The sequence below is a fragment of the Nymphaea colorata genome, chromosome 13, assembly GCF_008831285.2.
Source record: "Nymphaea colorata isolate Beijing-Zhang1983 chromosome 13, ASM883128v2, whole genome shotgun sequence".
In the NCBI taxonomy this organism is placed as follows: Eukaryota; Viridiplantae; Streptophyta; class Magnoliopsida; order Nymphaeales; family Nymphaeaceae; genus Nymphaea; species Nymphaea colorata.
In genome coordinates, this window is record NC_045150.1 from 597,243 (window position 1) to 624,876 (window position 27,634).

The 27,634-nt window shown below is 38.6% G+C and overlaps 1 protein-coding gene across 3 annotated transcripts; it reads right to left on the bottom strand.

The window, feature by feature from the left end:
• LOC116267062 (uncharacterized) lies at positions 1-27,634 on the bottom strand. Of its 3 annotated transcripts, none has more exons than XM_031648615.2 (11): positions 27,024-27,634; positions 26,479-26,701; positions 18,515-18,662; positions 11,708-11,812; positions 10,417-10,574; positions 9,163-9,334; positions 7,424-7,554; positions 4,920-5,607; positions 3,132-3,244; positions 2,148-2,403; positions 1-379 (listed from the first exon to the last, which is right to left on the bottom strand). In XM_031648615.2, the coding sequence occupies exons 1-11, from the start codon at positions 27,208-27,210 to the stop codon at positions 80-82; spliced, it is 2,481 nt and encodes an 826-aa protein (XP_031504475.1). In that variant the 5' UTR covers positions 27,211-27,634; the 3' UTR covers positions 1-79. The 3 variants fall into 3 exon arrangements, with proteins under 3 accessions (XP_031504475.1, XP_031504476.1, XP_031504477.1); XM_031648616.2 differs by lacking the exon at positions 27,024-27,634 and adding an exon at positions 19,375-19,568 and having other exon boundaries at positions 26,479-26,616; XM_031648617.2 differs by lacking the exon at positions 27,024-27,634 and adding an exon at positions 18,950-19,050 and having other exon boundaries at positions 26,479-26,592.

The window sequence follows — 27,634 nt, forward strand, 5'->3', positions numbered from 1 at the left end:
TTGAACAGAAACAAAAACTTCTTTATACAGGGGAAGCACAAGTCATATACACCATATACAATATAAACATCTAACAGTGCTATCTTGGTTCAATGTTTTTCTCATCACTAGAGGTAACTTGTCTAGTTTCATTCAATCTTATGGTTGACTCAGCATTCTTAGACTGGTCGCTCTCATATGGTAATACAATTACAGGAGTAACAGGTATAGTTTCCCATCTCTCCTTCAGAAGCCTCCTAAACTTCTTTACCATCTCCTTCCGAAATTCAAGTTCCCTTGTAAAGGTGTCAAGGAGAAGGCAGGCAAAAATATATCTGAATGGTACAGTATATAGAACAGTGGCAGAAAATAGCAGGATCAAAGCAACCTCAGTCGTTACCTGGAATATCAAAATTGACAGCAATCATGAAATTACACATTCATGGACATGAAAGATGACACCTTATGAATGAAGAAAACCTTGAGTCAAACACTACAGGCAAGTCTAAAAGGTAGGCAGGTGGTGAAGGTCACAACGCACTGAAGATCAAAAAATAGGATTTAATATGCAAACCTGACATTCCTTGCCAACAACTTAATTTCCAATTCTTGCCCAATTAGTACCACGACAGGAATTTAGTGAATGATGTGATCCCAGAATTGGCAGAAACTCTAAGGCAAAAGGCCAGATTACTCATCCATGCTAACTATATACAACAATAGAAAGACCAAAGGCAAGAAAAAAAACTGCAAAAGATGTCCAGATACTCAGACCACCATGTTCACTCAGTCAGACCAGTCAGGCATTGGTAATAATCTTGATTCAAGTATAACTGTGATTTGGTTATATCACCTTAACCAACTATAGCTGTAACAACCTCTCTCCTAAATGGTTGCATTATGACAAAGAATTCATACTAGCATTTTAACGTGTAGCATGATCATCTCACATGCTATTACCATTCTGTATATAGTCACAGAAAACGCATTTTTTTCGAAAAAAACATAAAAGAACGCGATAAATTAAATGGCTGTTTAAAACTTCAAACGCACTTTTTTGAAAAAACGTTAAAAACGCGTTTTTTGAAAAAAACGTAAAAAATATGTTTTTAACGTGTTTTTTTCACTTTCATTTTTTTCAGTTTTTTTAATACCAAACAGTTTTCTTTTCATTTTCTATTTTTTATTTGTTGCAAATCTACTTATCTTTTCATGTTTGTGTTATTAATTTCTCACTTATTTTATTTTTCCCCCATTTTAGTTTTTTAGAATTTTTAAAAATTTACCCTTTTTTTTTCTTTTTTTTCAAGTTCGCCGTATTATACCCAAGAAAAACCTCTACTTTTAAAACTCTAAGATGTTATTTGTGACTATGATATCAGGTCATGTGTAATATAAAATGCCTTGAATCCAACTGGGTTGTGAAGTCTCAGGCTAAACCCAATTTAATTGAACCAGGCTGGTTTTGAAGTTGACTTCAAGTTCAAGACAAATATAAGTTCAGTCACATAATACTAGCAACCATGAATCATGAGCAGAACATTTTGACTATAGAACGCCCAATACATTTAATACAAATGTAAGACTATGGATTACATAGCATAGTAACATTTAGTATAATACAATAGTTGTTTTGGATAACATTGTGCCCGAATTATTCCGAGTAAGATTACAAATCAGACATAGAAAATTTTGGCCTAGGACAGAAAACGAATTGGCTATACTTCGAGAAAATTAGTTGTTTATCATGTTACTACTGGATTGAGACTTCTAGAGCAGGACAAGAATGCAAATTCAGATTGGCTCAAATATTTCCCCATTGGAAGCAAATACATCAACCAAGCCATCAAAATCAAAGTTAAAATTATACTGTTTAAACTTTCAGTCTTGCACATGGATCCTGCAAGGTCTGGAATTCATCCAATCTACTTGAGCTCCTGTTTTTCATGCAAGGTAACCTTAAGTTTGGAACAGTTTCAGGTGGATAAGAAGAATCTGAATCTTAACAATTTGCCATATACACACTGTAACAAACAAGGGCCTACATAAACAGGAAATGAAATAACCATGTTATGTAGATTGACATCAAAGACGTATGCTAATCCAACTATTAAAGACCTCCTCATGCTAAAATAATTAAACCTACATTTACCAGGGTCAAAATGTACCTGTGGTTGACTTGCAAGGAAAATTGCTCGAACCTTCAAAAGTATGACATTTAACTTCTGAAAATATCTCTCCACATCATTCAATGCTTCCTTAATGGCTATAAATTTCTCAATTGTACTTGATGGTGGTTGTTCTTGTATGGTAATTTTTCCAAAGTATCTCCCTAAACGACCCTGCTGTTTGAGCCCCTTTAGGACTAGCATAGCAGTTGCCATAAACATTAGGATAGAAGGAAATACATAGGTGAGCAAGTTCCTGCTTAAAATGAGAAAAAATAAATAATGGTCAGAGACTCTTTTCACCATGGAAAAAGAACAGCAGTACCTCTCTCAGAGAACTTTCCACTTGTAAACAGTAAAGACATGGCAGAAACAGTATGCTATTAAATGAAATATTCTCCAGATCTATCAATTGATTGATTTGCATTAATTACTTCAACTTGCAATAGAATATAAATAAGAAAAAAAATGAAACGAAGCGTCATTCACAACCAATTCCTTTCCTCGATTTTGGCTATATCAGCAAAAGAAAAATTGTTACCAAATGCTCAAATGATTGATCCACTTACAGAAATTCCTGTCTTTGCTCATGGCAGCTAAAAAGCTGGATATAGGGCAGATAGATATACATCTTCGAATTTCCATTACCACATTGGTTATCCATAAAACTCATCAAGTACTAGACTATGTTGCAGTGAGTAGCTGTGTTAAAAAAAATTGCCTACCAACTCATGATTTACACAGTAGAGCAATACTTCTTTAACACGAATGCAGGTGTTGATGCATGCATGAACCCACCACCCATCTTCCCAACCAACTACCAAAATAGACACACTTACATGTGGGGGGAGAGAGAGACAGAGAGAGTTCATGCAAAAGAATCAACTTTTTCTACAGATTCTAACTCTAATATAAATATAATGCAGCATCACTTATACAAAAAAGTAGCAACATGAACTGATTGGTGCAAATATGAAATTTTACCTGAAAATTAGAATATATGCAAACGCAAGAAACAAAATAGTCTGAGATGGCTTCTCCCAGCGCCTCAGCTTGTCAAATGACTGTCCAATAATTATAACTGGAAGCAGTATTTCCTACATTAGGACAAAAGGAAGGTGAGCATTTGAGTTACAACATGAGAAAAATTATTAACCTCTGATTCATATTTACAACCAGTTACAGCTCAATTCAACAAAATATTCATCGCTGGCCCTAAACTAAACCACATTGAGTAGAATTTTAGCCAGGTCATGAAGCAAACAGATGTCTAACAATGACATAAGAACTTCCTACACCGTCATATTGTAAAAATGGAACAAGACCTTGAAGACTGGACCAAGAAGCGTGTTCACTTAATGAGAGAAATATATCAAAAGAGTGATGCTAGAGAGAATCCATAATTACTCAGTCTCCAGAGAACAATAATTGGTAGCAAACATGCAGTTGAAGCATTAACTCCCTGAAGACTATTTTGGCCATCTCTAAAAAATCTTTTTACTGAGAGTGGTGGACTGGTGGTTCATAGGTTAGTGATGGCTCTGCCTTGTGCCCACACCTCATGGATTTTCTATCAAACCATCACACTGAGCCTCCTTTCAGGACCTTGTAATATCACAAAAAGATGCCCATCAAAATTTTTACTCCTCTTCAAAAGTAAAACTTCCAAACTAGTGTTTCTTGTATTATTTCCTACAAGTTCTAAACCTAAACTCACAAAGGAGTATGTAAATTTGTTGGACAATAGTTGCTTGAGCTTCTATCAGACAGGCATCCTTGCTTGCCAGAAGCATGCTTGTGATGATGAAAATGTGAAGCTTCTCTCAGGATACAGTCTGAATAAACTTGTTCCTCATTCATCAACTGTGTCTCAGTGACTTCTCCATCCAGTGTTTGACCCTCACCTCTTTAACGCTCTACATGTTAATGTTTTACTGGACTGTGTTGTAATTGCTTCTACCACAATCCTTATTTATTTTTGTGGTGCTTCTTTTTTGTTGTGTTTTTTGGTTCTAGAATTTTGACTTAATGTTCCTGTTTTTGCCTAAACAACACAGATACTGCTTCCCTCTATCGCATTTTAAAACTCAATGTGCTTCTTATGCTGCTTACATACATCTCATATTTTGGTGACAACTCTGTGCCGATGCCCAAGAGTGTCATGCTCAAATGATCAAAGTCATGATGAATATCACAGGAATACTATATAGGACATCAAAAAAATATATGTGGATGTAATTCTTATGGCAAGACCATGTTAGATGCAACCTGACTGACCAGAAGTGGATGTGACATGAGTGCAAAAAAGGTTCAAGATTCGGTTTATAAGGGTTAAAACTTAAAAGTTAAAACAAGTATCTTGTCTTTTTGACCCCATACTATGGGATGGATCTCCACAGATGAGAAAGATTTCAAGACACAGTCTCATGCTCCAAGCGTAACGCTCAGTCATATGCCTATCTAAGTACTGGAAAGAAAAAGGCAAAAGAGAAGAACCTGTACCATAAATTTCAGAACCTAAGGTTTTGGAAGATCATGTTATGTATAATTGAAAGTAAGGGCCTAATACATGGATTCACAAGTGGTTAGTCTTTAGTGGTTCTAAATTTATAATTATCATTTTCTGGCACTTGATAAGAACTGAAAAGCGCACATATTTTCATCACCAAATGTGTGTGTGTGTGTGGGGGGGGGGGGGGTGGAGGGGGGCGCGGTGGTGGGAATAAAACCTATTGGTGCACTGCTTGATTGTGCTGGAATGATTATATATACCTTTAGAAGATCAATATTGCTGGGGATTCCTTCAAGCACTGCAGCATCAATAGTTGCCTGAGTTTTCTCAATTATTTGGCTCCTTTCTCTACAATTTGAAGAGGCCCTTTCTACAAGAGTCTTGCCTCCCACTACAAGATTCTTCCCTAAAACTATTCCTTCCCTTACAGAAGCATTTTTCCAAAAGCTAATAGAGCTGGCAGAAGACCATGATGAAGATTTCATCCACTTCCTTAGGTACACACTTCCATCTATGTCAAACAGAGGTAGACCAGTGTTCTCTTCATCCTCATAGTGTCGCATTCCAATTGTTGGTTGATGATTGGCAACTACAAATTTTGCTGTTAATGGCCCACCCCAAATGTTCACAGCTAGTGCTTGCAAAACAATATTACCACCAGGAGTACTCTCTAAATATAAGAACTGCATGAGTTTGGCAGGATCATCAGATAACCTACGAATAAATTGAAGAGACTGTAGCCTAGCAATACTATTGGCAGCACTTTTGATTGCCTTCATTTTTCCTTTATGAGACCCATATACATGGTGCAAGGACGGATCATCATCAGCTGGACCATGTTCACGAATGAATTTGTGGACAGAAACCACCTCACTCATAAAAGCATGCCAGACATCTCGCCTCATTTCACCACCAAGATCCACAAATTCCAGTACCCAAGTTTCAGATCTGTTCAAAGTTTCAAACCATTGCAAAGTTAGTCAATGTCATCAGCCAGGGTCACACTAAACAGAATAATGAGAGAAGGGGAAATGAAAAGAAATGGATTATACTTCAAATACAGTCCGTTTAATTCCTGACCTTTATAACTCTTAGGATGCAAAAGTTCTTCTATTGTAACTTTAATTTCTTGTACCATATTATATAACTTTCTTCAGTTTCAGGTAATATCTTTCTTACATCCCCGTGAATACCTGACAACTTTTGGTTGGCTAGGAAATAGTCATTATTTTGCAATCTTTGTCCCAGATTTCCAACCATAATTTCTTTTGTAATTTTTACTTCTGTTCTCACATCACAAAGATTTCGCTATCAAAAAATTAGACCCATAATTTTTTCTTTCTTCACGACTGCAGATGTGTTGGTCATGATCCATTTGCTTAAAATGTGCTTGAACCACATTCTGTTGTAGAAAAATAACGACCATAAATCTTATGAAAATTTTAGTCATTCAAGCTTTATAAATCCCTGTCCATGCGTCAAAATTGACCAATTCAAGGTGATGACTGCTACAAAATAAATCATATAGATCATCTGTCTGTGGTTATTGTATGCAAAAATGGAATGGACACAAGTAGGACCCTATTTATTCACTTGCATATTTCAGTTCATGACTCTTCCTGCGTACATGTGTGTGTTATTATTTTAATCCCTAAATGGTGAGAAGATTTTAAGGAATGGAGTAGGGACATGCATACCAAATGCACATACAATGTGTTCAATTATCAAAAAACAGAATTTGCAAATGATCGGCTAACTGACACAAACATAAGTACATCCACATGATCAATCATGGCAACCAAAATATGGCAAGGAAAACAAGGATAATTTTGTCCATTTTTCATAAAATAACCATGAATTGATGAACCGTATGATGCATTTTGCAACAAACATCACATTGAATTGCTCAATTTTGATGCATAGACAGATTTCACAAAGAACTGAAATCCAATGTCTCAAAATTTTCACAGATATCCATTCTCCAAAAGTCGTTATGTTCAATAAAGAATATGGTTTAAGTCAATCTTAAGCAAGTGGGCCATGACGAGCACACACTTTGGGAAATAGATATACATATATAAATATATAAGTGAATGATACACTTAAAATTGATACTCGCATGCCCACCAGTCACTTTTCCTTCATAAAGTGCCATGGGTAGCCTTCTATAAAGTAAGACTAAGTGATAGGCATGGTAGGCACCATTTTTGTGGCCACAATATGGGAAAAGACAGTACAAAAAGATTCAATAAAGAAAGTTTAAGAGTTTTTCCCAAGTTCTTCCCAAGACTAATAAGCAATTTCAAATCCATCCTTGCCCTATTGCAATTGACAAACCCTACCTGCTTGGCCAAATCAGTTCTTTGGACTGACATGTCATTTTAAAACTGTTCTTTTCAAAAAAGTAACAAAACTATCCTTATCAAAGAAAGAAAATGAACTAATAAATGGCATGCAAGTACTTTGAAATGACAAACCTATGCTGCTAAAGTGCATCACAATGATAAGCTGCTAAGTGCTTGACAGTGCTGCAAACAGTGATTAAAGTAACAAGAGAATGGCTTTAACTAAAAGTACAAATACCAATGATGGATTTGTCACCCAAAAAAGGCAGGCATGATTGTCATCACTTATCAATACAGAAAAAATTTGGAGATGTCCCAAAGTATAAACCAAATGAATAATGTCAGTGCAAGTTATTTAAACTAAATCAGGGAAGCAACAGGACATCAATGAACATGCTTGAATGCCAAAAATTGCTTACTTTCCTGAAACAGAGACTGCAGAGTCAAATATTGCAGATCCCATTGGTCCTACTTTTGTCTTTTGCAGTTTTACATTATCGCATGCAAGGTCCAACCTCAAAATCCTCCTTTCACCAATCAAGCCAAATTTCTGCCCTTGACAAACAAAAATATGGTCATTATTGGCAACCTGGCAGCTAAATAAGAAAATGTGAAATACTTAAAGAGAATAGGCTGAATTGCCATTAGCAAACAAGTAGGCTAAAAAGACCCATACTTCCTACAAAATCTAAAAGCGGTGCAATAAAGTATGACAAAATCAAAGAAAAAAATTGACAAGATAGGCCATTACCATTTGGAAATAAATGTTGAAAAGGTTAAGCTAAGCCACATAAAAGCTTGGCAAACAAGTTTGTCTCGCTACAATATGCTATCTACATAACATAGATGTAAAAGGTAAATCTCAAAAAGAACTCGTTCTTTTGAGCAAAGAAGGTTGATATGATGGGCAGTAGCCATGGTTTACTTCTAGGCACTGCTATCTTTAACAACCCTAGGCACTCGGTTGTTCACCTAAGCTAGCTGTTCATAGAGGTCCAGCCAGTTCAAAACATCTAGGCCATTGTTTTAGGCTCTCAGCACTAAACAGCCTGGACTTTTTGTTATCTTTAACCTAAACCTTTTCTTCTTTCCTTTTCTCCTGCTGCCTGTTTGCTTCTTCTTTTGTTCTTGTGTAGATTTTTCTTGCCTCAATTCTTTTCTATATTGCATAATGGTTAGCATTACAAGTAGGTGTCTCTATGTGTGTATCATGAAGAAAGACCTGGAAGTTGTGATGAATATGTTGAACACTAATGTTCCTTTTTTCACAGTAATTAAGAAATCTGAAGTTTTCATTTAGTTTTGCAGGTGTCAAAAATTAGCATCAGACATTTATCAATTGACTTTTAGGTATATATCTTGAGTCGCAACAAGAACGAGAGCCAAGCTTCTTGGGCATACTTGGAGGGACTCGTGCAACATGCTTTATTTTCAATCTCAACTTTGTGTCATTTTTATTAAATTTACAGCATACTCAGACATGAGGAGAAGAGAAGAGAAGAGGAAATGTTAGGACAGGAACAACAGGCATGATTTTGAATGCATATCATGGTGTGATTCTTATCCTTTTACAGTAATCCTGTTTCTAAATTACATAAATGCCCCATTAAGCAACTCGCTCACAAAGATAAAGTACCATCCTCCTACTTGGACTACTCACTTTGAGCAGCAGCTCGTAAACTGTTTATGCCAAGTTCATGCAGACAACAGAACATAGTGACACATGAATCCAATACTAACTAGTCAAATGCGGTCCTAATAGGTCTCTATTTGTGACATACAATGAATGCTCTTTGTCTCCAGCATTGTCTAAGATTCTATAAAGACAAAGAAGCAAAAGAATCAACAAGGCGGAATATGCATAGCCCTCTTTCCTGACCTGAGTCTGTTTACAGTTTACATTATGCAACCAGTACAATCTGCAAGAATTGCAAGGAGGCCACTGCTAAATAGAGGGGGCAGAAAACACAAAGCCCAACGTTATGATACACAAAATCCAAAAGAAAATGCAAACTTCATTTGCAATGAAAGACAATATAACAATAGAAACAAGAAGCCATTTGTAACGGAAATGTTTTTTATTAGTTCTCCAATGACATGCAGTCCATAACAAGGGAAAGATAAAGCCTTTAAAATGGAACCGTAGTATGCAGCATACCTCAAAATACAAAGCACAGTCAGTCAAAATTAATTTTCCTGGCCAGCCAATGTTTTTGTCCCACTTTAATACAGGCTTCTTTTTGCTAGATCCAACACATAAAACAGATTCACCTGAAAGCAGGAGACTAGCATTCTCTCTACTTTGGTATGAGTCCCTTCCCTGGTGAACCCTGTCATGAAAGGAGAAGAAACTTTTGAGGTTATGAGATCTTTCACCAATAGCCAAGAAAGATTTTGCTACAAATCAAGTAGTTCATGTAGAATACATTAAACCTATATTTTCTCTCCTTACATATTAAACCAAAATGGAAAGAGATGAAAAGCTGAAAAGGTAGGCAGCACCATTTGATAGCATTGCCCTTTCCTTCTTTGGCTAAAGACTTACTACAAATGTAACATCACTGGTCTAGCAACCCCAAACCTCCCTTATAGCTTATTCCAGATGACCCAAGCATTCAACTGGGCAGGTCCTTATCCATCTCATAGTCTATTTGACCTTAAAATCCTAAAAAGGTGGCCAAAACCAAAATACATGGTAAGCAAATTAAATATATATGTCTATTGATATTAACCATTTCCTATACAATTTCTAGCATGCAATTTTCCATAGCATAAACAGTTATTTATTGCTATGACATCAATTTGTTCGACATTAAAAGTTGTTCCCTTGGCTGCAAGTTCCTCCTCCATCCTCTCCTTGGGTAGTCTATTATTGGACGAAGGAAACTTAATTGTGAAGAATAATTATAACACATAATTACTAATACTCAACCATGTGTCCAGAAGAGGCAGACCAGCACTTTGAAACCCAGGCTTCTAAATTATCAACCATATACGTGTGTGCAGCACTCATTACCGATGTAAATACAATTGTGCACATAGTACCACCCCTCCCCCAGAACAGCAATACATACGAAGAACTGAAATAATGTTACTGCACTATGGCGAATCAAATACAAGTGCTCACAGATCTGAAAACTAATTTGAACAGACAAATATATGTTTCTAAAGGACATAAAATGAAATATAAGATCTATAACAAAGAGCTTGTCGGATGAGTGAACTATATTAATAAGCAAAGGTCTCTTCTTCAACATACCAATGAATTAAAGTATTTCTTTCTTAAGGCTCAAAAACTTGAGAAAGTAGTTTAATGAAATTCACTGACCTAAGAGAAGAACAGTACTTTAATTATAAATGAAGCCGATCAGACCACTGCAGTAATTAAGTCCAATAAAAATGAGGGACAGACCTTAGCAGTTCCGACAGGAATGATGTCCACAAATTCAAAGATATGCCCTGGCTATCTCCAGCAAGATTCTTGTAAAGATGATGAGCAGTTGATCTATCTGCTACCCCAGGAACACCAGGAGCTATGCGAATAAAGGCTTCTTCTCCAACAAGTTTCCCCTTAACCAGAAATTAAGGTAGATGGACTCATTTCAGATACTACGTTCTCTGTAGGTGCATCAACAGAAACCTAAAAGCTCATTTAATAAAGCTAAAATTTCATCTAAACATGCCAACATAACTTGAAGGATATGGCAAGCACTCAAATAAACACAACACATGCTGGCACACACATGAACATGAAAAGTCTTTTTGATGTACAAGAACTCAAGCAGACATGAGACAACTTTCCTATATCCTGCCATATATGTAACTATGCCACATGGGTGCAGTGTACAGCTACAGGTGCAGCAAAAAGCTTCGGTTGCTGTTTTGTACACACACACACACACACAGTGAGAGAGCAGTGGCATAACAGCGTAAGGAAACGCATAGAGAGAGAGAGTCAACAGAGGGCAACTATTGCTTTTTTCCCCAGAGAGTTGTTATACTTTTTCATTTTAAATTTTTGGATGAAAATAGACTCGGTCAAAGCTGATGGAGCCTACATTTGGCAAACATAGCCTGGTGCACAGCCAGGCTACATGCCAGCAGCAAATTCTCCGTTCACTTGAGTCCAGTTTGCACCCAAAGATGGACGGACATAGTTGGGTGCAGTTGACAGCACCTGACACATAAGTGGCACACCAGCACCCAAGACCTGTTGAATCAGGTTTGGCATTCATTCTGGCATGTCCACGTGACATAGATAGAAAAGAACTCTGATGTTTCAGTATAGTGCAAAAAAAAAAAAAACACACACACACACAACAAATATAGAAAAAAAAAACTAATAATTTAGGCTTGATGCATAGACACATACACAAAATAATTTCACAAAAAGGACAAGACAAGAAAGAGAGGATGAACTGTAGAAGATAAAGACAAAATCAATTCATTTCAAGTTTCTCAGTTAAAATAATGAAGTTTATGGCAGTAGATCACCCAGATTGTCTGACTTAACCAACTGTTTAGATAGTCAAACTCCCTCACAGCATTGGGCAGCCTTAAGCGTGCTTTTGACTGCCTAGGATGTTACTTGGTTCCAATACTTGTTGCATAAAAAATAGGTATTGAGACATTTTCAATAACAATGGTAACTGAATCGTTGAATTATCTCCTCACACAAAGCACAATGTCAACGTAAACAATACCTGAAGAGAATTGTGCTTTGGAACACCAGAAATATCATTTTCTTTCTCATACGGATGCTCCCATGCAAGCATAGTTATGAAGATAAGCCTCTGAAATGCAGGTTCCTGTAAAAAGACTTGGAAGTATTCCACCACTGTCAGGTAAAATATCATGGTGCCATATGCAAGGTAATCATATTTTTAATGTAGCCTCTGAAGACAAATTTTTACAGAAAAGCAATTGGGTCATGCATGTCTAATCAATTCTACCCTCTACATGTTTTCCATTCATCTTCATTTGAGCATGCCCAAATTACAGAGCTCTAAATCATTCAACAACCTTTTATGTTTAAATGACGTTATAACTTATATATCAGTTTTTCTTTGAAAAAAGATAGTTAAAGAAAATCTGTCCCAAGTCACTAGGTTTGGAAACATTGGTTCTAGTCGCTACCCCAGTATAAATGCTCTTTATTTTGATTAATGCAGAGTCATATTGAATACTATGAAAAATTTTCGTTGATTTTTTTCCTTGTGTCAAAACGATCAAACATGCAATTGAACATACTCAACCAAATGGTTTCTTGTTTCATGCTAAAATACCACGTGTTCAGAGATGTAATATTCCTGGAAATCTCGGAAGTTTTAAAACATTGAAAAATATGAAATGTTGAGGAAACGTGCTGCTTTGGTATTTAAAGTTTTATGTATTTTGGAATTTAATATTAGGTAGCTTTCTGAATTTTTAAAATTCTGTTGGACTCTTTATGTAAAGGGTTAAACATAACCCTAATCCTTATTTAGTCTAATGGAAAAGGAGCAGCCCATAGATTGGAGACTGCTACCAATTCTCTCCTCCTTCCTCACGTTCTTCTCTTCTCCCTCTTCTCCACCTCTCTACGCAAGGGTATCAGAGCCTCGGATCTAGGACTGTGCCATCTAGGGTTTCACGTGGCTTCCCTCCTATCTTTTCTCATCCCTTCATTCAAGAAAAGGTTGGACGTCTAAAGTTGTTGCTGCCTTCAAAAGATACGGTGGGACTGCTTGATGAAAAGGGGTTGATCACATTCTACATGTAGAGACGTGATCTGCACCCTATGTTGCTGTCAAAGTCTGGATGTTGTTGAAGAACCTAATCGGATGAAGTTGACAAGTTGTTGTCTTTGTTCAGATTTGAATGTCGAAGTGTATCAGATCTAACGCAGGTGATGTTGTTGACAAACAGTTGAAGTTGATCAAATTTCAATGTCGCAGAATATATCAGATTTGACTCAATTGATGTCGTTAAAAAAAAAAAAAAAAAATCAGACCAGAGAACGTCTAATCTGCTTGGCTGTGTGGTGCAGAGTTGATTCTCAGTCAAAATGGAGCAGGTTTGTCTTGAAATCTGATTGCAATAAGCCAGTGAATGTCGTTTATATTCAGTCTGTTGTAGGTTGGTGTTGAAATCTGGCTGAAAAATTTTGTGCTTCCTAGTATATATCATATCTGTCATGGGCTTTTATAGTTATCTATTTTCGTGGTTCTGGTTTTGTGATTCTAACATGGCGGCCAACAGATCTATACAACTTGATAGAACTGAATCTGGAAATCAGCACATAGAGGCTGATGTTGAGTACAAAGCTTTTTCAAATTCATTCTCATTTGGATCTACTATCAAACTTGATGGAGCCAACTATGATGCATGGGCTAGAACCTTCATGTTGTCAGTCGTTGGACATGGAAAGAAATATATATTGGAAGGACATGGAAAGAAATATATATTGGAAGAAGATGAACCAGTTGAAAAGACTGGTAAATATGCACGGTCGGAGGAAGAAAACAACATTATTAGTATTTGGCTTATGAATAGCACTCAGCCCCACATTGCAGCAAAGCTTTGTTATTATAATACAACCAAAGATATGTGGAATTCTCTTTGGCAGACATATTCTCAAGATAAAAACATCAGCAAAATTTTACAGGTTCAGCAAAAATTGTTACAAATGCAGCAAGGTGATTTGGATTTGATGGAATACTTTACAAAGTTAAAGTTCACTTATGAAAAGATGAACTCCTTCAAACCGCCATGTAAGCATTGTTTCAAATCTCACATGGAGCAAATGATTGTTGTTAAATTTCTTGCTGGACTATCTTCTGATTATTCTGCATCTAAGGCTCAAATGCTTACAGGTTCAGATTTTCCTGATCTTGATGAGGCCTTCAATAGACTAAACAGATTGGTTGTTACTCTTCCTCCATCCTCGAACAACTCACAGCCTTCTGCCCTTGCCTCATTTGGAGGAGGGACAAGTGGAATATACTCTTCTCGTGGTAGAGGAAGAGGCTGAGGTCCTGGAGGACGTGGAAGACTTCAATGCACATATTGTGGTCGTCTTGGTCACTTAGAGGATAGGTGTTGGAACAACGTTGGTAAACCTAACTCATCCACTTCTTTGACTGTGACATCTTCATCCAGTTCTACTCCAAACACACAGTCTATCAGTATAGCTCCTAAGACGAATCTCACTGTTGCTTCAGTAGATGCTACATCTCTTAATAAGTCCAGCTGAAATTGATTTAATTATGGAGCATAGATCAAATGTTACTCCTTCTACCTCATCGGCATCTACAGATGTCACAAATTCAACATACTCTGCAGGTAAAGCTACTTCTAAATATTGTTGGATAATTGATTATGGAGCATCTAAACACTTTTGTGAAAATACTAGTATTTCAAACCTGCAAAAATTTGATTCACCTCAGCATGTTCGATTGGCGGATGGAAGACTATCGCCAGTAGAAGGACATAGAGATGTTTATCTTTCTCCATCTTTGCATGTTCATGATGTGCTATATACTCCTGAATTCTCAAAGAATTTGTTATCTGTAAGCAAACTAACTAAAGAGATGAATTGCAAAGTTATTTTGACTCGGGTACTTGTGTATTTCAGGATCTATCAACTAGGAGCAAGATTGGTGGAGGTCATGGGATAGATAAAATATACATCTTGGATACATCTGATAAGGAGGCGTCATTCTTAGTTTATTCTTCTTCAAGTGCCTTCCAGTGGCATCTCAGATTGGGTCATCCATCATTGCCTAAACTTCGGCTGCTATGTCCTCAGATTTCTTCCACGACGTCTATCGAATGTGAAGCTTGTCAACTGGGCAAGCATAGTCATACTTCCTTTCTATCGAGTCAAAGTCAGTCTAGTCAAAGTGTATTTGATTTAGTTCATGTTGATGTTTGGGGGCCTAGTCAGGTTCCAAGTCAGTTGTCGTCTCGTTATTATCTTTCTATTGTTGATGATTTTTCTCATGTCACTTGGGTGTTTCTGATGAAAGACAGAACTGAAGCTCCTTGTATCTTGAAATCTTTCATATTGGAAATAAAAACTCAATTTAATTCTTGTGTCAAGGTTGTTCGCACTGACAATGCTCTCGAGTTTAAATCTTCTCATTTACATCAATTATATAAATCCCATGGTATTGTGCCACATTTTACCTGCCCTCACACATCTCAACAAAATGATGTAGTTGAAAGAAAACATCGTCATTTGTTGGATGTAGCCCGCACAATCATGATTCAATCTCATATGCCTTCCAAATTTTGGGGAGATGCAATTTTGACCGCATGTTACCTAATAAATAGAATGACATCATCTTTCATAGACAACAAGATTCCAATTCAAATTCTCTACCCAAATAGAGCTTTATTTTCTTTACCCCCACGTATACTTGGGTGTACATGCTTTGTACATAAACTTGGTCCCAATCGAGATACATTAGTTGCACAAGCAAGTAAATGTGTATTTGTGGGATACTCTAAAAATCAAAAGGGGTATCGATGCCTAGATCCTATATCTAATTGAGAGTTTGTCAGTGTCAATGTAACCTTTCTCGAGTCGTCTCCATTCTTTCCTGCAAGTCCTTCATATCCAAAATATGAGATGCCCTCTTCTGTTCCACTTCCAATTCCTCTAATTCCACTTGAGTCTCTTCCTTTTTCATCATCACCCACCTGTTCCACTCCCTCGATTCCACGGTTTAAAGATCCTCCTCTCACATATTCAAGAAGGAATCCATCATCTAATGACCTCGCACCATCTTGCTCTTGGGAGGTAAGTAGTTCTGAATTACATGACATGCCTGAGTGTTCTCTTGATGCTTCTGTTCCTGATGAACTACCTATTGCACTGCGTAAAGGGATTAGACAATGCACAATTCATCCTCTTTCTAAGTTTGTTAGTACAACTCATGTGGGAGCTCATATGTGCAAATTTATTGATGTCTTGTTAGCTACATCCATTCTTATTTCACATGAACAAGCTATGTTGGACTCTAAGTGGTACCAGGCTATGAAGGAAGAGATGGATCCTCTAATATCTCGTCACACTTGGAATCTCGTTAAACCTCCTTTTGGGGCAGATATTGTTGGCTCGAAATGGGTCTTCACTATCAAGTACAACTCAGATGGTACAGTTGAGCGCTACAAGGCACGCTTGGTAGCAAAAGAGTACACACAGACATATGGTATTGACTTCTTTGAAACTTTCTCTCCTATGGCACGTTTAGGCACTAGATGACTCATTATATCTGTTGCAGTTCATTATGGTTAGAACATGTACCAACTCGATGTTAAAAATGTCTTTCTGTATGAGGATTTATCTGAAGTAGTTTATATGCAGCAACCACCCGGCTTTGAGAAACAGGCGGAGTGTACCAAGGTATGTTTGTTAAAGAAGGTTATATATGGTTTCAAACAGACCTAGAGCATGGTTTCAGAAGTTGTGTGACGTTGTATCTAAGTTTGAATTTCAGAGATCGCCTTTAGATCATTCATTGTTCATAAAAAGAACTTCAAGAGGTATAGTTGTTATAGTGATATATGTGGATGATATTATTTTAACTAGTGACAATGAACAAGAAATAAAGACACAAAGAAGTATTTACAACAACATTTTGTTACTAAAGACCTTGGCTCTCTACGTTACTTCTTGGGGATAAAAGTGGCAAGAAGTAAAGAAGGTTTAGTTCTTTCTTAAAGAAAATATGTTCTTGATTTGCTACACGAAACAAGTATGATTGGAACTAAACCAGCATCTATTCCTATGAATTCTCGCACTCACTTATATGATGACAAATCTGAACCTGTTGATAGCAAATCATAGCAGCCTCTCATTGGAAAGCTACTATATGTAACGATTACTAGACCTGATATATCTTTTATTGTGGGAAAACTAAGCCAGTTTATGGATAAGCCAAGAAAAGCCCATTGGGATGCAGCTAAATTATTATTGAAATTTCTAAAAGGTTCCCTGGGAAAGGGCCTATTATTTAGAAGAAGCAATTCAGATAGAAGCTTATTTTGATGCAGATTATGCAGGCTCAATTGATGATAGAAAGTCCACTACGGGATTCTGTATATTTGTTGGTGGCAACTTAGTCTCTTGGAGAAGTAAAAAACAAGTTGTTGTTGTTCGATCTAGTGCAGGGTCGGAATATCAAGTCATAGCCCAAACAGCCACTGAAATCACGTGGGTGAGAGGCATGCTAAAAGTTCTTAGAATTCAGATAGAATTGCCTATAAAAATGCAATGTGATAATAAAGCGGCTACTTATATAGCAAATAATCTGGTCTTCCACGAACGGACCAAGCATATTGAAGTTGATTGTCATTACATTAGAGACTTGGTCCAAGCAGGGATTATTTCTACTGAGTATGTTGTTTCCAAAGACCAACGTGCAGATATATTTATCAAAGCTCTTCAGATATCCAATTTAATGAAGTGTTGTAGCAAGCTGAGCATAATAGACATCTATGCTTTAGCTTGAGGGGGAGTGTTGAGGAGCTTTGGTATTTAAAGTTTTATATATTTTGGAATTTAATATTAGGTAGCTTTCTGAATTTTTAAAATTCTGTTGTACTCTTTATGTAAAGGGTTAAACATAACCCTAATCCTTATTTAGTCTAATGGAAAAGGAGCAGCCTACAGATTGGAGACTGCTAACAATTCTCTCCTCCTTCCTCACGTTCTACTCTTCTCCCTCTTCTCCACCTCTCTACGCAACATGAAATATAACAGAAAATGTTACGACAATAGGCTCACTAATATGTCTCTTGTAACAAATAAAGAAGCAAGTAAAATCTTTTTAAAAAGCAAGTAAAGAAATCCTTTTGAAAATATAGAAGAACTAAAATGATAAAAATCACAGGCTGAAAATTTGAAAAAAGAGACTTCTTAGTATTTTCAGGAAAGAACTTGAAATACCACAAAATAATATCATCATTGTTTCATTTCTGGGTGATATTTTAAAATTATCCGGACAATTTGCTGATAGCTGGATTGAAAATGGTAAAAGTATCAGGATATTTTCAAAAAATTGGATGGACAGTGTCCCATTTTCACCATACGTTAATACTACACATACATAATTGTGTAATAAGTTAATAACTAAAGGGTAACATGGCTCTCTTAAACCCTGAGGAACTTAGTGCACGTGGTTGGGCCAGCAGCTGCTAGGAAGTCAATTGCTGCTTCGATTTTGGTGGTTGCCAGCCCTTTGCTCTTGCCGATGCATGCTACAACCCTTTGGGGCAGGGGAGCAGCCTTGGGGTTTTACACCACCAAGCAAGTGACCGAAGCCCTAAACCTAGGGTGGTTTCCCCACGTAAATGAAGAAAAGAAACATAGCTCTCTTAAAGCAACAAACAGAGAATATGTGGCGATAAAGCCACAAAATAGTTTGTGTAAACGGGTAAATAAACTTTATAATCTTGCCACTAGAGTATCACCTAATCACATTAAGTCCCAGATACATCTCATTCAGTTTAGATTCACATACCTTCAAAGAAGGATGAACTTCAGAGTTGTCCCTTGACAAGTATCTAAAGCAGCAATATTCAATTAGGTTACGAGCATCACTACAAACTGATTCAGGAGCAAGTGCCTCAAATATTTTCTGCATTTTTCTCCCACTTAAGCCATTCAACCTGCATGATGACAAGCAAATAGCATCACAACCATGAGTCAAGCACATATAAGGAAACAGAGAACAATGTGTGAGAGGATAATTTCATGCACAACTTGCATTCCTATTTAGCATGAAAATGAGTACACTTTTGAAAGGAGCTTGTTAAATCATAAATGTTGCAAAATAAACTGACGTGAAGAGAAAAAAAAAATGAACCTTAAATTTTAGAAAGGTAAAATCATCTAGATCCTCACTAACTAGGTACCATGGGGCCCTATAGAGTGTCAATTCAGATTGGGAAGGCACCTTGTTGACTAGTGCACAAAGACTTTGGTTTATTCTCAGCTTCTCATGTGTCATAATTAAAATCCTTCAAGGGGACTGACCCGAATGATTCCTGTCAAACACTGCCCGCACAACCCTTTCAGGTCATTGTCAGTGGCACAAGAAAAGACAAAGGGGGAATGGAAAAGGAAACGCCAGTGGAATGAACCTGGAAACAAATTCAAGAACCTGCATAGGAAAAAATTTATTGAATAAAAACAGCAATTTCCTTTCTTCTCACCTTGAGAAAGAGGTGTGCGGAGGAAGGGGATTATTGTGAAGTTAGGGTAAATTAGTTCTTAAGGGCTTCAGAAATAACAGTCATGTCAGGCCACTTAACATGTGGAACTCCATGAAAGATCTACAGTTTTAACAGTACAAATACTCAGTTGTAATTAGGGTTCTACCTTACTGACTGAATTGTTGTGGAGGCATTTTCACCTTGAAGAATAACCTACTGGTTTACAGTCCCTATCTCTATCTCCCTTCCAATCTCTGCTTTGAGATTTCTGCTCCTTCAATCTGATATATTTTCCCTAACTGTGCAGGATAACAAGCTTAACAGCTGACCAGGAGAATGGGAGCACCACATGTCCAGCACCTACACTTTGCAGTTTGCAAGTTCCCAGTCAGCACATACAGAAGAAAAGGACTATTAGGTCTTGTTAATCCATAAAGATACTCCACTGCAACAAAACCACCTTTAAAGAACTACCTGTACCATGGAACCTAACTTCAATCATGATAAAGAGACAATAATACAGCACCAAGCAATTGCCATGATGTTTTTCCACTGCTAATTAACACCAGATCAGCCCAAAACTTTTGAAAAATAAATAGTTGTATGATAGTTTTTTCAGGAGGGAGAGGCTGCATCTTCCAGCTTATGGCCCAAACTGCCATTGGTTATATGTTAGATGAGTCTCGGGACCGGGTTTGGATCCGGATCCGATCCAGCTTGTAGCCCTTGTTGGGCATTATTTAAGTCGTGTAACCCTAATCCTTAAGGTGTGAATGAAAGACTAAGGAGAGAGAGAGTCTGGCGCTAGTGGGCACCGGCTCCTCCTCATTCGTGGTTTTTTTCCCTCTTGTTGAGGGTTTTCCACGTTACATCGTGATCGTTGTTTCTCTTCCTCTTCTTGTTCGTGTTTCTACATGGTATCAGAGCCGACGAGGTTGAGAAACTTTTAGGGTTGTGAAGTTCCAACCCTAATATCTCTCACCGTTACCATCGCCACCATTGCAGCCGCCGCTGCAGCAGCCACCGCTTCAGCAGCCACCGCCGCCGCCGCTGCTGCCGCTTCCGCCGCTGCTGCCGCCGCCGCCGCTGTACCCAATACCACCGTCGTTGTTTCCGCCGCCGCCGGTGTCACCCTTTGCGCCATCGCCATCGCAGCCACTCTTGCGGCGTCGTTTTTGCGCCGTCGCTCTTGCGTTGTAGACCGTCGCCGTCACCGTTGTCCCTTGCGCCACTGCCTTTTTGCGCCGTCGTCCGAGAGAGAGAAGGAACCGCTTCCGTTAGCGACATCGACGATCGTTTCCCCCAATCGACATTCCGTTCACTCTTGGGGTTGATTGGGAATCCGGTGAAGATATTACCTCTCTCTCTTTATCGTTCCTTTCTAGATAGAACTTGATTTTTTTCTCGTTCTTGTGACTTTATCCAAGGATATTACTGCCCGTTGGTGCTCTCCGTTGTCACCGGTGCCTCTCTTGTTGGACTATCTGTGATTATGGCAGCTTCTTCATCTATAGACGTGATGGCAAATTGCCATATGAGGGAGTGGATCATTGACAGTGGCACTACTCACCACATGACCAGCGATCCTAAGGTCTTTCATGGGTATAAGCTTTCATCAGGAAATGATCGTGTTTCCCTTGCCGATGGTTCATCTATCTCTATGGCTGGAAAAGGGAGTCTCCCACTTTTGAACAAGTTCTTAGTCCACAATGCTCTACATGTTCCTCATATTCCCTTGAATCTCTTGTCGGTTAGCAAGATCACGAAGGAGTTAAATTGCGAACTTATATTTTCCGCTGATCGCTGTGTTATGAAAGACTTGGTGACAGGGAAGAGGATTGGGATTGGTCTAGCTTCTGACGGGCTCTATCGTTTACCTATGCGTGCTGCTCAGGCTCTCATGACGGCAGTCAGCCATGCCACGAAGAATAGAGAGGACTCCCTTCAGTTGCTTCTACGTTGGCATGAGCGCCTTGGACACTTGCCTTTTGGCCTTCTTAGACAGTTGTTTCCTGATATATGTTCCAGGTTAGATATGACTATGGTGTCTTGTGATGTCTGTCACCTGGCCAAACATGTTAGGGCTTCATACCCTTTGTCTAGCCATCGGTCTAATGAGGTATTTGCGATGATTCATTCTGATGTGTGGGGCCTGCAGGGATTCCTTCTTGTCATGGTTTTCAATATTTTATCACATTTATAGATGATTATTCTCGTAACACTATTGTCTACTTGCTGAAAGACCGTAGTGAAGTTCTTACTGTCATAGAGACTTTCATTGCTTATGTGGAAACTCAATATGGAGCATCTGTTAAGACATTTCGATCTGACAATGCTCGAGAGTATATGTGCCAGTCTGTTGATAGCTTCTTTCAAAAAAGGGGAATTGTTCATGAGACTTCCTGTAGTTATACCCCTCCTCAAAATGGAGTTGCTGAACGAAAAAATCGTCAGTTATTGAATATGACTCGGGCTCTTCTTTTTCAACGTCATGTTCCAAAAAAGTATTGGGGGGATGCTGTACTGACCAGTGCGTATCTTATAAACCGGTTGCCTAGTCGTGTGTTGAATGGGAAGACGCCTCACTCTTTGTTATCGGGGAGTCGTGAACCTTTCTCTCTTCCACCCAGAGTTTTTGGTTGTGTTTGCTTTATTCACAATCATAGTCCTCACATTAAAAAGCTTGATCCAAGATCTATTAAGGGCATTTTTTTAGGGTATTCTCCCACTCAAAAAGGGTACAAGTGTCGAGACCCTTCCACTGGTCGGGCCTATGTTACCAAAGATGTCACTTTCCTTGAACATGTTTCCTATTTTGGTGAGAATCCTCTTCAGGGGGAGTACTCTATGTCACAGGAAGAGTATTCTCCGAGTCAGGAAATTCAGTTTACAGATTTTTTGGACTACAGGCGTGACTCCGTTGGTCCATCCAGTGAGGTGCATGAACAGGAGAAAAATGGAGAGTGTTCCACAGAGGCAGAAGAGAAGTGCAATCGTCTATTTGGGCAAGTTTACTCTAGGCGAAAAGTTTGTACAGATGAGATGACAGGTGGTGAGAATTCTACTCCCAATCCAATTAGTCCTTCCCTGGATGATCCAACTCGTGAGCAGAAGCAACCTGTTGAAGAAGAGATTCAGACTGTTGCTGCTAGTGAAGAGCTTCCCATCGCCCTGCGAAAGGGTGTCAGGTCATGTACTCAACATCCTATTGGTAACTTTGTTTCATATTCTAGACTGAGCAAGGACTACAAATGCTTTGTATCTTCTCTTTCTTTGACTATGATTCCCAGGAATGTTGCTGAGGCTCAGAGTGATCTTAAGTGGACTTATGCAATGCAAGAAGAGATGGAAGCCTTGCGAAGAAACATGACATAGGAAGTTGTAAAGATTCCTGAGGCGGCTCACTTGGTTGGATCTAAGTGGGTCTACACCATCAAGTACAAACCAGATGGGAGTGTTGAAAGATACAAAGCTCGTCTTGTGGCCAAAGGGTTTAGTCAGAAATATGGGATTGATTATTTGGAGACCTTTGCTCCTGTTGCGAAGATGAAGACTGTCAGAGTCATTATCTCTTTAGCTGTGATGAAGGAGTGGAAGATGTACCAACTTGATGTCAAGAACGCATTTCTCAATGGAGACCTTGAAGAGGAAGTATATATGTGTATGTCTCCTGGATATGAGGAACCTGGAAAATGTTGCAAGCTAAGGAAAGCTTTATATGGGCTCAAGCAATCTCCTCGAGCATGGTTTGAACGACTCAGACTTGTCATGAGACAATGTGGATACCATCAAGGGAATGGAGATCATACACTCTTTGTGAAGAGAAATGAGCAAAAGGTTACTATTTTGTTGGTATATGTTGACGATATGATTGTCACAGGTGATGATGAAGGTGAAATAATGAAGTTAAAGAAACTGTTGGCGATTGAGTTTGATCTTAAGGACCTTGGTAAGTTGAAATACTTTCTTGGCATAGAAATTGCTAGGTCTGGGACTAGCCTTGTGCTAAATCAACGGAAGTACACTCTAGATTTGTTAAAGGAGACTGAGAAACTAGGGTGTAGACCAACTTCTACTCCTCTAGATGCTGGCCATAAGCTAAGTCTTAGAGACGGGGAGCCACTCTGTGAAGAGGCAAAAAGAAGATATCAATGTCTTGTAGGGAAGTTAATTTATCTTACTCTCACTAGACCTGATATTACCTTTGCTGTGAATGTGATGAGCCAGTTCATGCATGCTCCCACGGATGCCCACTTGAAGGCTGTTGACAGGATCTTGTGCTACTTGAAGAGGAATCCAGGCAAAGGTCTCTTATATGTCAAGCAAGACACTCTTGGAATTGAAGGTTATTCAGATGCAGACTGGGCAGGCTGTATTGACACTAGGAGGTCCACCTCTGGCTATTGTATTTATTTGGGAGGGAATCTCATAGTGTGGAGAAGTAAAAGGCAAGATGTTTGTTCGCGTTCCAGTGCTGAAGCAGAATACAGAGCTGTTGCTATGGGAGTTTCTGAGCTTTTGTGGCTGAAAGTATTGTTGACTGATATTAGTATAAAGGTTGAAGAACCAATGAAGATGTATTGCGATAACAAGTCCGCAATTAACTTGGCCAACAACCCTGTACTTCATGACAGAACAAAGCATGTTGAGATTGACCGGCATTTCATTCGAGAGAGAATTGATGCTAAAGAACTTGTACTTCCTTACATGAGATCTGAAGACCAAACAGCTGATGTTCTGACGAAGGCTTTATCTTCGACCTCATTTGAGAGAAATGTATCCAAGTTGGGCATGTTTGATATGTATGCCCAACTTGAGGGGGAGTGTTGAAGTATGTTAGATGGGTCTCGGGACCGGGTTTGGATCCAGATCCGATCCAGCTTGTAGCCCTTGTTGGGCATTATTTAAGTCGTGTAACCCTAATCCTTAAGGTGTGAATGAAAGACTAAGGAGAGAGAGAGTCTGGCGCTAGTGGGCACCGGCTCCTCCTCATTCGTGGTTTTTTTCCCTCTTGTTGAGGGTTTTCCACGTTACATCGTGATCGTTGTTTCTCTTCCTCTTCTTGTTCGTGTTTCTACAGTTACCACTCCATTTAGAGATTCTCCAGTTAAAAGAAGGTTTATAGCGCCCTCACTTTTGGAAAATATAAGGTAATAGATATTAGACCTGAACCAATATAGACCTAATCCCAAGATTGATAGATGAACAACATACAACCAGTGAGGGGTCATAAATTTGGCTGCCTTCTTAGTCAACCTTTCATCATTTCATCTTATCAGATAGTGAACATTGGAATTTCAAGCAACTCAACTTATTTATGTGTCCATCCCCATTTCTGTTCAATGTGTATGCCCCAAAAAGATGTCAAAAATGAAAACCTAAAATACTTACCATTCCTTCTGGGACAAGAATATGATTGTTCTGCTCCTTTTCAAAGTTGTAGAAGAATTAAGACTTCCCTATAAATTAAAGGTTGTGTATCCCAGAACCAATGTTGCAAAGTGTGCATCGTAACCCGTATTGGTTAGTGCCCACACTTTTGGAAAATATAAGGTAAGAGATATTAGACCTGAACCAATACAGACCTAATCCCAAAGATTGACAGATGAACAACATACAACCAGCAAGGGGTCATAAATTTGGTTGCCTTCTTAGTCAGACAGGAAATGCAACTTTTCATGATTTCATCTTATCAGATAGTCAACATCGGAATTTCAAGCAACTCAACTTATTTCTGTGCCCATCCCCATTTCTGTTCAACGTGTATGCCCCAAAAAGATGTAAAAATGAAGACCTAAAACACTTACCATTCCTTCTAGGACAAGAGTATGATTGTTCTGCTCCTTTTCAAAGTTATAGAAGAATTAAGACGTCCCTATAAATTAAAGGTTGTGCATCCCAGAACCAACGTTGTAAAGTGTGCATCGAAACCTGTGTTGGTCAGGCTAATAGATACATTGTAACATAACATATCGCAATATACCATAAATGTATAGTAAATTTATTTTTTAATTCAAAAAAACAAAAAAATAATAAAAAATAGTAAAAATCGAGAAAAATATGTCATACATAAAAACATAAGCTTACATAGATATGAAGATTCATCAATTTAAGTATTTAACAAAACATAATCTAATGTCATAAGCCATAACACATTAAGGTATAAGTTTAAAGTATTGTACTTCACAAGATCAACTAGTTCAATGCAAATAACATATGAAAACATCATCACAATCATTCATCATCGTCACCTTCATTCTCATTCTCGTTCTCATTGTCATTTCTATCATCTGCTTCAAATTGAATATTCTTGCAGACAAATCCAAGTTCTCTTTCAAACAGACATTTTCCCTCAAATCAACAATTTCTCCCTCAAATTGACAATTTCTCCTTGTGAAAGTGGCAAGAACTCCCCCTCCTTCAACTCTCAAAAATGTTTACACAAGAGGGAAGAAAGGGTTTTAAAACCCAATTTAGAAAAGGGGGCTCAGACCCCCATGTTTGCGTGTTGACCCCGTATTATAAGATACGGGGCATATCATCATGTATCGTAAGATATGGGAGCATGTATCATAAAATACACCACTTTTAAGATACGGATGGTGTATTATGTCACATTTCATAGTACATATGGTACGTATCATAAGATACCATACAGACAACACTAGTCAGAACAACAAATACCTTCATGAGAAGAAGAAAATTTGTGGCACTTTGTAGGCCTACATGTCCTCCTTTAGCATATACTAGGAGATTCCCTGCAACTTTTTATACGTACGAAAATGTATATATCAAGTTCTCAACTACACAATCAGAACAACTCAACAAAGTAGCCTCCTAGAGTTTCTCTGAGTCTAAAAACCCAACCATGTCAGTTAGCCAGTACAATAAGCTGATTGCTAGACAAGTTTTCAAGTGCCTAACCCCACCATCTCTGACAAGGCCTAGTACCATGAGCCAAGAGGTGGTGCTCAGGCATTGCCAAGATTCGTGCTTGGTAATGCCTCGATCATTGAAGAACTAAGATTTTGGAATGATGTCCATGATATACCTCAAGCCCCACCCTCTGTCTAAGGGTTATGTAGTTTTCAGGTAAACTTATGTTCTGCGTCTAATGCCTCAAATAAGTTATTTGATGCAAAATGCAATGGGTGCGCACCCATTTTAGACTATAAAAAACTGCTCAATTGTAACAGACATGAATCTTCTACTTGACAATGACCTAATCAAAGGGGCGAACATGGACATTTCTTACATACAAAAGTATTACCTACTGAATTGTTCAATTGAAATGACGGCAGCCAAAGAAAGGTTTCCGCGTGGAGTTTTGCTATGAATTGTCTGCTCCACCATGAAAACCTCCTGTAGTTCGGAAGTGTTCATCACATCTTTTAGCACAGGGTTTTTTCTTTCCACACTCTTCGGGGAAGTCATTTCAGTCCACAACGCCTGAGTCTTTACCAGCCACATGTTCAGTCTCTGTTGGATCGCATCTGTTAGAAATAAAGAGACAGATATTCAGCGTCCATTTGACAATTAGAAGAGCTTCATATAACAAACACACAGGTAAACAACGCTACAGCAAGGTAGATTCTTAATAGAAAAATGGCTCTGCTAGGTAGCTCTCCTTTTAGGTTGCCACAAGGGCTCTGCTCAACTGGTCACGGCGGCTCATAAACGTAACCAACTTGGCAGGACGTCACAAGTTGGAAAAACCCAAGTGGGCATCCATCTAACGCCACCCACTAAAACTTTGAGATTGTACAGATAAAAACCAACATTCACCAGAGAACTTATATTGATGGGAAAATGAACCTTTATCAATGTCGCCAAGCTTCTTCCATCCGTCTCCAAGCGACTGCTTCACGGCATGGCGGCGATACCTCGAGGAATTGAGGTGCTGTTGGCCCCAGCGGAGGCGGCCCCGGAGATGGATTCGCGTACATGAGGAAGAGCAAGACGGCTCCGGCTGAAGAATGAAGCGCTTGGCGTCCATGTACATGCTCCTTGCTTCCTCCCTCCTCCTCTTTCTTCTTTCTTCTTTCTTCTTTCTTCCTACTTCTTTCTCTCTCTTCGCGTCGGAAGTTGGTCAGGGAGTACAACGGGGACGATCATTTGGAACTTTCCGGTTTGATGATGTGGATTAAGGAACAGCGACGCCGCTGCTGCTCCCTTACCAGGTGGGAGCTCCACCACCACAGAAAGCTCACGAGGTGGAAATTGGAAAATTTTCCAAAAAAATATCAAACTTTTCTTGATAACACTTACGCAGATCTTCTGATTCGATCAAACCATGTACACAGCGGCATATTTCATGCCCACAAGAGAGTAGAACCAGCAAGCAGAAAATTTATCCATGGGCGGCTTACGTAGAAATCATACCAGTGGTTCCTAACCAGTCCTTGTTTAAACGGACCAAACCTCCC

Excerpts from the sequence above, each read along its gene's own strand:
- LOC116267062 (XM_031648615.2), bottom strand. The coding sequence starts at position 27,210 with ATGTACATGGACGCCAAGCGCTTCATTCTTCAGCCGGAGCCGTCTTGC. Across the intron at positions 7,555-9,162 it reads ACTGTGCTTTGTATTTTGAG|AAATTTGGCTTGATTGGTGA; the intron begins GTATGCTGCATA and ends TGTCAAGGGCAG. Across the intron at positions 380-2,147 it reads TCCTTGCAAGTCAACCACAG|GTAACGACTGAGGTTGCTTT; the intron begins GTACATTTTGAC and ends TTGATATTCCAG.